The sequence below is a fragment of the Chionomys nivalis genome, chromosome 7 (genome assembly GCF_950005125.1).
Source record: "Chionomys nivalis chromosome 7, mChiNiv1.1, whole genome shotgun sequence".
NCBI lineage: Eukaryota > Metazoa > Chordata > Mammalia > Rodentia > Cricetidae > Chionomys > Chionomys nivalis.
Window position 1 is genome coordinate 46342721 of NC_080092.1, and position 11365 is coordinate 46354085.

Consider the following 11365-nt stretch of genomic DNA (forward strand, 5'->3'; position numbering starts at 1 on the left):
AAGACGGGCACAGGTAGATACTTGATAGGTAGGTATCTAGAAGATAAGTGACTTCAGATTTCAACATGTTGCCCTGCCCTGCAGACTTCATGTCCCAGCATGCCATCCTGCCCTGCTGACTTCATGTCCCAGCATGCCATCCTGCCCTGCAGACTTCATGTCCCAGCATGCCGTCCTACCCTGCAGACTTCATGTCCCAGCACGTCATCCTGTCCTGCACAGTTCAGGTTCCAGAATGCTGTCCTGCCCTGCAGACTTCAGGTCCCAGGATGCTGCCCTGCCCTGCAGACTTCAGATGTCTCCCAGGCCCCATAATTGTGAGCCAACTCTTTAACCTCCCTGACAGATCCCATCCTTTCTCTCTCTTGTCTATGTACAGCTAACAGACTGCACACAAACATGCTATAGTGAAGGGGTCAGGGCAAACCAGGTAATCTCTCAGTCCATTTGGGTTATTATAACAAAACAATCCAAAGTTACTTAACTTACAGACAATGAAAATATGTCGTCGAGTTCTGGAGACTGGGAAATCCCAGAGCAAAGAGAGCTTGTTTCTCTCTTTGTCTTCAGAGAGTAGAAGGGGTCTGTTTTACAAAGGTATTGATTCTTTTTGTGAGAGTTTCCTTTTCATGACCCAATCACTCTTCAAAAGATAATCGCTTTTGGTACCCCTGGCTACGGACCAGGTTCCACCGTCTGAGAATGGGGGGAATTGCAAGTGTGTAGCTCACCACAGCAGTGTTTGCTTGCTTGTTTGCTTGTTCAGTGAAGGTTATTGTTCCTCATTTGTTTGTTTTTAAGCAGGGTCTCTGACAGCCTAGGCTGGTCTTGAACTCACTATGTGGCTAAGGCTGACCTTGAGCTCCCAATCCTTCTGTCTCTGTCTCTAAAGTGCTGAATACCAGGAATGAACTACTGACCGACCACTGACCCTGGGGAGGGGTACTGATTTAAACACTAGAGGGGGTATACTGTTTCACCTCTAAGGGTGGCTCTGGGTGAAGACATTTAGAGAGTTTAGAGTTCCTTTAAGAAGGAAGGAACACTAAAGATTCCCTGCAAAGTTTTAAGCTCCAGGGATTCTGGGAAGGTTTTGAACGTCCTGCCCGGTACAGGAGAGTGTGTCTTAGCCAACTTCAGGACAGTCTGAGGAATGTAACTGAAGGAAACTTGGAGAGGAGATTCATACCCCTGCCTTTTGTGCTTGGATTTTCTAGGCTGTAGGCGGCAGGGGTCACCTTACTGGTTTCTGTTTGGTGCCCTCTATCCTGAAGTTGAACACAAGAGCTCCGTGGTTACCAGACTTCATTACTACTTAGCCTGACTTCCTGAACATTCCCTTAGCTCATAATCTTTCAGCTCTCTGATGGTCTTTGTTGTCTTTCACATAAATAAATATTTGTTGGGTTGAAGGGGTGTGCATACATAAGCAGGGTTTATTTGTTCTTTCTTGTACTTCCGAAAGCTTCAATTTGGCTCAGATCTTCACAGTAATGAGAAAGAAGATAGTGACCACCCTGGCACAGCTATCTTTACAGACATCTCATCAACCCTAAATGTGACATTCCTTGGTGAAAAGATGTGCACGTTCTAATGTGCTTGCCACACACTGTCAAATGCCCCCCAGAAATCTTCCTGTTTATATACAGGCCCCCGTGAAATACAAGAAGGTCCATTTTCTGTGCTTTGCCCAGCACTGGGATTTTTTTTTTTAAAAAAAAAGAACAAGCATGTCTAAAGACCCTGCTGGTTTGGGATAAAAACAACATTAGATCGTTGCGATTTTTATTTCTTTGGCCACTAGCATGACTGAGAATATGTTGAATGTGTTTGAGTGCATTCCTCTGCCTTCGTTAGTGATTTGCTGACATGGTTTATGTCTGTGTCCGTAAATTCCTCTATAATTCTATATTTCTTTTTTTTAAAAAAAATTATTTATTTTTATTTTATGTGCATTTGATGTGTTGCCTGCAAATATGTTGTGTGAGTGTGTCAAATCCCCTGGAACTGGAGTTACAGATAGTTGTGAACTGCCATGTACCAACATGGGAATTGAACTCAGGTCTCTGAAAGAGCAGTCAGTGCTCTTAACTGCTGAGCCATCTCTCCAGTCCTTAATAGATTAATAAGAGCTCAATTATTGAGGTCAGCAACATGGTTTCATTCATCTCTTAAAAATGTTGTCTTACCGGGTGGTGGTGGTGCACGCCTTTAATCCCAGCACTCAGGAGGCAGAGGCAGGCAGATCTCTGGGAGTTCGAGGCCAGCCTGGTCTTATAAGAGCTAGTTCCAGGACAGGCACCAAAGCTACAGAGAAACCAAAAAAAAAAAAAAAAAAAAAATCTTGTCTTATAGGCAAGTTAACCTTTCATCCATTCTATGATCCAGTTAGATGCTACTTTGCACAGGACTTCATATTGAGGATTTATTTCGTTTCTTGTGTTAAACAAACAATTCATTGGAAAAAATCTTTTATTCAAATAATTTGAGGTGATTACTCATTCATTTTAATTTTATGGTGCTAGAGAGATGGCTCAGCTGTTAAGAGCACTTGCTGCCTTTGTAGAGGACCCAGGTTGGGTTCCCAGCACGGGCATGTTGACTCACAACTGTTTGTAACTCCAGTTCCCGGGGATTTGGTGCCCTCTTCTGGCCTCCATATGCACTGCATGCAAATGGTGCACATACTTTCAGGTAAGCAATCATGTACATAAAATGTAAATAAATAAAAATACTATTTCATGAATGTGAAACCTATTTCCCTGGAATGGTTGATGCTGTACTTCTGTGGGTGCCATAGGTGTGTGACAAGCACACTCAGAGTATACACTGGTAGGAGGGTTCTTGCTCTTATTTTCTTAGTTCCTTTCTTTTGGACTTTAAAATATTGTCTGAAATTTTCAAAACTAATTTCAAAGAAGCATTTCTTGAACTATGACTAAATTTTTTGACTAACCAAGATGGGCACTGAAATGTTTACATCAATTTTGTCTTACCTGGGATACAGATGACCTTTTGATTTAAGAGTACTTTTATGGGCTATTGAGATGGCTCAGTAAGTAAAGACATCGCTGCCTGTCAGCCTGAATCCCATCCCTGGAAACTACAGGATGGAATAAGAGAACTAAAACCCAAATTGATCTCTGACCTACAAACATGCACAAGCACACACGCATTCACACACACACATGCACACACCATAGCACTCACACGCCCACATACACAATAAATATATGCAGCAAACTTTATTTTTAAAGTATTTTATACTACTCAACAGAATTCTGTAGCACTTGCCTTGTGGTCACGTGTTCTTCTTTTCAGCAGACCTGTGTGTTATAATGTCTGTAAGTCTATTTTGCTGTATTTTAGTTGATAATTCCTAAACACATGAAGGTCACTTTTTGCAGAATTTCATTTTAAATTCTATTTTGTATATTCTCTTGGTAAGTAACTTATTTCCCTATTATAACATCTATTTTCAGGAGGAAAGTATTCCAACATGGTCAGGATTTGCCCTCCTCTTCCAATAATGCCCATATTATTTTTCATGACTTGATAAATTATCATGAATGTCCATAAGACATTAGGTTATGACATCCAGTGCATGTTCCTCACTCTGCGTCTCAGTAGGCATGTCTACACTGTCCCACCACTACATGGATTTGGATGTGGGTTTCCAAAGCATATTGAGTAGTCATGCTGCAAAGTGCCTTCAAATCTTAGGCTACACACTCTCGGTTCTTAAACTCAATCCAAGAGAAAGGAAGCAGCATGAGGGAAGGAAAGCTGAGTCCAGCGCTCAGTGTCACTAAACTTGACTTGTTAGACATTCTGTTCAGAAACAACTGCACGAGGGCGCGCAATTATTCAACCTTTGATATAGATCCAATACTCCAATGACGTCCAAGGTCGGTCCCCAACCTTCTCCTCCCAGTGAGAGCATCCACAGCGCTTACTGAACACAGAATATGGCAAGTTTAAGAAAAGCAAACGTAGGCAAGGCCCACCCCACTCCACCCCACCCCACCCCATCCCACTACATATATCCATTGCCTTTCTGAGGCTGGTTCCAATCAAATTCCAGATTTCTTGAAGCTCTCATTTTTAGATTCTCAATCAGGAAATCTAGATGAGTCCTACAGATCAGTATGAGACGTGGATAGCAGTTGCGTAGTTGGTTTTGAAGTCATGACTGGAGAATCATCAGAGTGCCTCCATTGAGTCATCTCGTGGCTGTAGAAACAAACACGTGTGGGGTCTCCCATGCGAAACACCAAATGAAGACAACATCATTCGAACCCCCAACCAAAACTGTCAAGCGGAGGACCTCCCTCCAAATGAGGAGGCAACTGCTTTCTGTAAAGGATTTAACTGATCAATGGAAGAACACTCAGGTTCGTGCTGAGGTCTACACAAGAGCATGTTAACCCTTTAACGAGACTGGCTAAGGAAGAGACAGCAGGCCCAGAGTTAGGGCACGGACAGAGGAGAAGAAAGAATAGCTACAAGAAAGTACTCATGAACATAGACTGCAAAACAGAAACTGTTTTAGTCAGAAAAAAAAATCACTCTTTTTAAAAGTGTAATTCACAGCCCTTAGAGTAACCAACTGGATCCTGACTGGGACAAAATTACCAATGCTATCCTTCTATTTCCCCTCAATTTCCCTCTCTGTATACATAAAAATAGAGAAGAGAGAGGGAGAAGGAACGAGGGAGGGGAGGAGGGAGGAAATAAAGGATGGAAGGACAGGGGAAGAGGGAGAGAGAGAAAAAGAGAGAGGGAGAGAGAAAGAGAGAGAGAGGGAGGGAGAGAGAGAGAGACAGAGAGAGATCACTGAGAAAATACGAAACGAGCAACAAACAAAAGCAAGAGTCAGCTTGGCTCATAACTCCAAGACTGGGAACAAAGATAAACTAAATTGATAGCTTTCAAATGTTAATGGGGTTTGTCACCTCCTAGAGTGTGCAAATTGAAGACATCTGTCAGGTCTAAAATAAATTCCAAAAATCCCAAACTAATTGCCTCATATACACAATGCAAAACCTCGGAATTCCATGAAAAAACAAACCTTCATTGGGAAAATAACCCTTCGACAATTATGATAAAAGCGGACCTGTCAATGAGCCAACGCTTAATACCGGAGGATTATTTTGAAATAAACTTCTTCAGGGCTCATTAGAATTGGAAAGAACTGTGGAAAGACATCCCTCTACCCAGGTCCTGAAGTATGTAAGGGGGCTTAGCTGAAACAAATGCAAGTTTACAGCTCAAGTCTCCGCTGACTTTTTAAATATTACATTCATTTGTAACACTGAGAAAATAATGTGCAACTGTGTGGAGTCTAGCCTCGGGCGGGGGGAGAAAAACAGTGAAATTATTCCCATTGGAAGTCCTGGTGGATCATATACATAGCATCTCGTGTCTCTGAAGAGCAATTTCTTTTCTTTGCTTATTCTAAAAGGGAGTCTCCGGCCTCCATGATGGCTCAGTGGGTAAGGTGCCTGCTTCCAAGCCTGATACCCCAAATTCAATCCTTCACAAAGGACAGTTAGAAAGAAGTCTCTTTACAATTAGCCAGGACATCAGATTTAAGTCAAGCAGGAAAGTCTCTGCTGTAGGCTCTAGACGCTATTTGATGACGTCTAAAGTTTGTGCACTGGTGGGAGCTGTGGAAGCTCTGTTAATGAAGAGGAACTTTTCTCACAAAAGGGGTGAAGATGACAGGTTAGACACAGAGTCAGATGGTCATTGGTTGTCGAGGGAACTGAAGCTAGCCCAAGATAATTTTGGCTTTCAATCTGTAATGTTTTAAATCTTCACAATAGTAGAAGTTCTCACCAGTCAATGAATAACTAAGCTGTAGACTCCCCAACACAATTAGGGTGTGTGTGTGTGTAACTTCAGTTCATTGTACAAGCATTAACAAAATCTTTTCTGGAAAGGGTGCTGATTTCTCAGGGATACTTTACGGCAGCATGCACATGAAAGAGAGAGAGGGAACTTATAGACCGTTGCATGATAGACTTTATCATCACCAGCAAGTAAGACTGTACAATAAGCTTAGGAGGGAAAACTTAAGGGAACAAGAAAATAAATTGACTCTGCTACTAAGGTGGGGAGTGGGGTCCTCGTTTGCTTTCTGTTGCCGATAAAATATAAACTGAAAACCACCTTGACAAGGCTTACAGGTTGCGGTCCATCATCCAGGAATACCAAGGCAAAACCCGAAGGAGAAACCACCCAGGAAGGCTACTTGCTAGCTGGCTCCTCCTGGCATACTCAGCTTCCTTTCTCACACACCCACCTAGGGAGGGCACCACCCACAGTGTGCTGGACCCTCCCACATACACTAGCAGTTAAGGAAGTGCCTTATAGACATGGTCACCAGCCAGGCTCATCTGGGCAATTCTTCAGTTGAGGTTCCTTTGCCCCAGGTGACTATAGTTTGTGTCAAGTTGACAAGCACGAGTCAGCACAGGTGTGGGGTCCTGGTGTCCTCGGGATGACTGAGTGAAGGACAAAGGTTCTACAAAATACTGAGCATCATCAGATTCTGCTTCGGGCTGACCTGTGGCTTTCTTTACTCCTTCCTGTTCTGACTTCTCCTACAAAAGCAGAGCTAACTTGCCAACAACTGCTAGCCTCATGTCTTCTAAAAGCCTCGATCAGAGAAGGAAATACTGTCCTGCTGTGCAGTTAAGAGGCCTCAAGGAAACACTCTGGGTGCCTTAACTGGTTTTTTCTACCCTTTTCCCCAACCACCATTCACTATAAAAGGCGATGCATGTCCACATAATAGGGGCATGTGTATGTGGACACTGCAAAAGGAGAGGGTGGGGACTCCTGGGGGATGGAAGGACTGCTGTGCATTCACCTGTTTATTAATATTAACAAGCTAATTAAGATTAATAAAAATCTGCCATTTTATTACATGTACCAACTATCAGAAGCAAAATAGAATGGAGGCTGGAAAAGAAAACATTGGTATCAGCTTCTTCACTTCTTCACTTCTCTTTCTCCATTGGGAGGGGTCAAGAGCACTGGAACTGCCACCTATAGCCATGATAGAAATGAGACCTGGATTCACTCAGGGTAAATGATCCAGCTGGTCTGGAAAACCCTCCAAGGAGATCTGGACCTCTGACTCGTTCTAGTTCTAAGCCTTGATCTGTGTCTTCTACAAGCTGAACTCCATCATTCTGTGCATTCTTTCAGAAATCGTCACTGCATTTGCCCCTGACCCCACCCCCAAGACAAATGGCTGCTTTAGGAGTGGCCAAGGTGAAGAAGCCGCACCCAGTAGTCTAGAGAGTTACAATGGCTTTTTTTTTTTTCTAGGCAAAGAATTTTATTAACCCTTTTCCAAACTTTATTCCCAGGCTTCTTCAGCTTAATTTGCTGCAAAGAATGAATTGTGTTTAAGCAAAAACTGAAAAGAGCTGCAGTGTCCAAGGGGCTTGGGCTTAAAAATATTAGCGATCTAGATTTGATCAGATCCATAAACAAAAGACCTTTAAAAAGCAGCCATGATATAAAATAGCAGCTCCTGTAACTTCTGCAAGAGTCACTTCTTTAGAAGTCCCCTCCGTTCAGTTTGCCTCGTTCTTAGAAGCCTCATCAAAATTCTCCACCAGGTCTGGGACTTCATCATCATCATCCTCTCCAGTAGCAAGGGGTGCTTTTCCATCCATAGATTGTTTGGGCAGAGCTTCAGCCAGTCTCCTTAAACTAGTCAGACTGTCTGCCCCAAGCTGGTTTAGAATGCTGGGAAGCATTTCTGTCAGTTGCTTTGTCTCGGCGTGGCCTGTAATGGTGAAGGTGTTTGCTGCCAGAGACGCCTGAACTTTAGGGTTGTTAAAATGGATCACTGTTCCTTGGTTTGTAAACATGTTCACCTCTTCAATACCAGAGATATTGTTCACCCCTAACTTCTTTAAGGAGAACTGCAGTTTTTTATCATCTGCTGTGGCTGTTCTGTGAACCACCTTCTTCTTTCTGCGAGCAGTTCCTTTCCCACCAATGCGCACTTGTGCCTGCAGCTTGGCCAGTTTTTCCTGGTTCATGATCGTTTCTTTCATCTTGTCGGAGTGGAAATGGGGCCGCGCGGGGGGACTAGGGTTCGCGCTCAGGGGGTCTCGGGCGGACCAGCTGAGATAAGGCGCACACACGCGGGACGCAAGATGGCCTACAATGGCTTTTAAAAGCCGTGGTGTCTCTGTCTCTCTACCCTCTCCTCCAATTTCTTTCCAGTCGTAGCTCTAAGGCATCTAATCTTGTAGAAAAGCCCTCTCCCCTTCCCTGATGGAACTTCATCTCCCTGCAGCTAGAATCTGTTTGTTGTCTTATCTGCCCATCTGGGCATATTTGGGTTAAGGGGCTACTTCAGGGAGTTCTCGTGTACCTCCCATAACAAAAACTATTTCTCATCGTCTCAATCCATGGCCCTTAATTAGTGCCAACCCCATGAGCTCACTGTGTGCTCAGCCATATGTGCAGACTAAACATTTCCTGTTCTGGATTATCTGGAGTAAGCATTCATCCCTGCTGAAGACGACTGCAGGCTACCTCCAGTGTGTACTCCACGACACCGTGTCCCATTATCCCTGTGTGTCTACAGTTTGATGTCTAGCAGATGCTGCCAAATTCTGACTTGGGTTATCAACTAAACCCTTTAGCATTTCAAACCCTTTCAAGATACCTCAGACACAGTCTTAGTCAGATCCTTCCCCTGGACTGGTCACAGAATCAGATACTTATATATAGGGTAGATCACAGGCTGTGTAATTATGTCTGGTGGTAGCTATGTAATTATACCCTCAAGCAGCTAATATTAGAATCAGACCTTTTACTCTTATTCTTTTAAGCATAATGAGCCTGGTGAGGTTTGAATGGTCACTTTTGGCTCCTTCTCTGATATCTCTGCTGTACTGACCTCTGTAGATTCTGTCTCCTGGATCTCATACTGGTCTCAACCAGATGTTTTTGTTTGGTTCAGTATTTTTAGTTTATATTCAGTTTGTGGTACTACATACATATATCTACGTACATATGACATACTTCTTCCAGTTCTGGTATGAGATCTCAGAATCACTCATGTTATCATTCAGAAGGCAAAGAAAATGTAGCTATTTATTCTTTCAGAAGATGAAATACCTTTCCAAAAAAAGATCCATCGACTGGTTAGCAGAATAATTTGGTGGCTTTAAAATGTGAATTGCTGCTGTTTTGAAGGCGAGGAGGACAATGATGATGGGGTAAAAATGTTGGTGATGGTTAGGAGGATGCTACTGCTGCTACTGATGATGGTGATGATGATGGTGATGATGATGGTGATGATGATGATGATGATGATAATGATGACTGGGATGATGAACACGGTGATGATAATAATGGTGATGGTGGTAGTGATAATGATGACAATGACGACGATGATGGTGGTGGTGCTGGTGAAAGGGGTGATTATAATTATAATATGATGAATATAGGTGGCCTCAATTCATTACTAAAAAGATACATACTAATAGACTGCATTACAAAACAATAACCGACTATATATGGTCTCCAAGAAACACACATAATCACTAAAGGTACCCCAAAACATAATATCAACGAAGGGAAAACAAACTACCAAGCAAATGGAAGATATAGGCAAGCTGGGAGAACTACTCTTATACAAAATAAACTCAATCGACAACTAATTAGAAGAGAAAAAGGGGATACTACATATTTATAAATGGAACAATTCATTAAGAAGATATGACAATTGCAAACTTTTGTGGACCAAATACTGTAGTCTCTAATTTCGTAAAATAAACACTAAAAAGATATAAAAGACCATATAGGTCCAGACACAGTAATAGTCAATGAATTCAATATCCAACTCTTAAATTTAGATAGGCCTTCCAAACTAAGGACAAGAAATTTTAGAGCTAAAACATACTGTGGATGATCCAGCTTAACAGATATATACAGAATATCCCACCCAACAGCTAGGCAATGCTTATTTTTTCAGCAGGACCTGGAACATTCTCCAAAGTCAGTCACACTATAGGACATAAGTCAAGTCTCAACAAATACAAAGAGAGAAGGAGGAAGGAGGGATAAAGGGAGGAAGGGAGTAAAGGAGGGAGAGGGAGAGAAAGAGTTATTCCTTGTCACCTATTAGACATGTAATGAAACATCTAAAAATCAACAATAAGAGAAACTTCAAAAATGCTTTGCTACTAAACAACACACCTTTGAATGAACAGTGTGTCAACCAAGAAATCAGCAGGACAAAAACGTTCCTAGAGACAAATGATAATAAAAACACATAGTATAAAGCCTCCAGGATGCAGTCAACACATTAAGAGGAAAGTTCATAGCCATAAATGCTCAAATTAAACAACCTGAGAGATAACAGGTGCAAATAAACAGCTTAATGATGCACCAAAGGGTATTCAAAAAACAACAAGCAGCTAAATATAGTAGATGACAAGAAATAATAAATATTAGGGGTGAAATTGAAAGTGAAAGAACAATACACAAAATCAATCAAAGAGTTGTTTTTTAAAAAAAATTAATAGAAAAACAATTAGCTTATTTGTCAAAAATAAAGAGAAATCACAAATTATCAAATTTAGAGATTAATGGAATTCAGAACATCTTTAGAAATTGCTATGAAAAGCTGAATAATCGAGAAAAAATAGAAAAAAAAACTCTAAAAGCATAATCTACCAAAGTTAAGCACTGAAGATACAAATAACTTAAAGAGACCCATTAGAAACAATGGGGCAGAAACTAATATCAAAAGCCTTCCATTGAAGAATTGCCCAGGCCCAGACGAGTTCACTGTCAAGTTCTCTCAACTTTCAAGGAAAACCTGAGACCAGTTCTTCTCAATTTGTTACATAAAGTAGAACATGAAGGAACGACTACCAAACTCATCCAATATCATCTTGATACCAAAACCGTGTAAGTCTACAATAAACGAAGGAAAGAAAAGGAAAGGAAAGAAGAAAAAAATTACAGAACCATTTCTTTGATGAACAAAAATGTAAAAATTCTACACAAAATACTTGCAAATTGAATTCAGAAACACATTAAGAGTATACAGTATGACCAAGTGGACTTCACCCATGAGAGGCAAGGTTGGTTCAATAGTCTGAAGTCAATAATGCAGAGCAGTTCATAAACAAACTCCATGGCAGAAACCTCAAAATTATTTCAATTGTACTGAAAAGGCATTTGACAAAGTTCATCATTTCTTCAGAATAATAGTTTTGGAAATTTTGTGAATAGATATAACACGCCTCAGAATATTTAAGGCTACATAAATAAGCCTACAGCCAACATTATAGAAAATGATAAATGATAGCATTTC

At 41.4% G+C, this 11365-nt stretch overlaps 1 protein-coding gene across 1 annotated transcript; it reads right to left on the reverse strand.

The window, feature by feature from the left end:
• Positions 1 to 7343: 7343 nt before the first annotated feature.
• Positions 7344 to 8106, reverse strand: LOC130878042 (transcription factor BTF3-like). Its single transcript, XM_057775802.1, has one exon. The coding sequence runs from the start codon at positions 8079 to 8081 to the stop codon at positions 7593 to 7595; it is 489 nt and encodes a 162-aa protein (XP_057631785.1). The 5' UTR covers positions 8082 to 8106; the 3' UTR covers positions 7344 to 7592.
• Between the last annotated feature and the right edge of the window lie 3259 nt (positions 8107 to 11365).

Coding starts and splice junctions, on each gene's coding strand:
- LOC130878042 (XM_057775802.1), bottom strand. CDS start 8,081: ATGAAAGAAACGATCATGAACCAGGAAAAACTGGCCAAGCTGCAGGCA.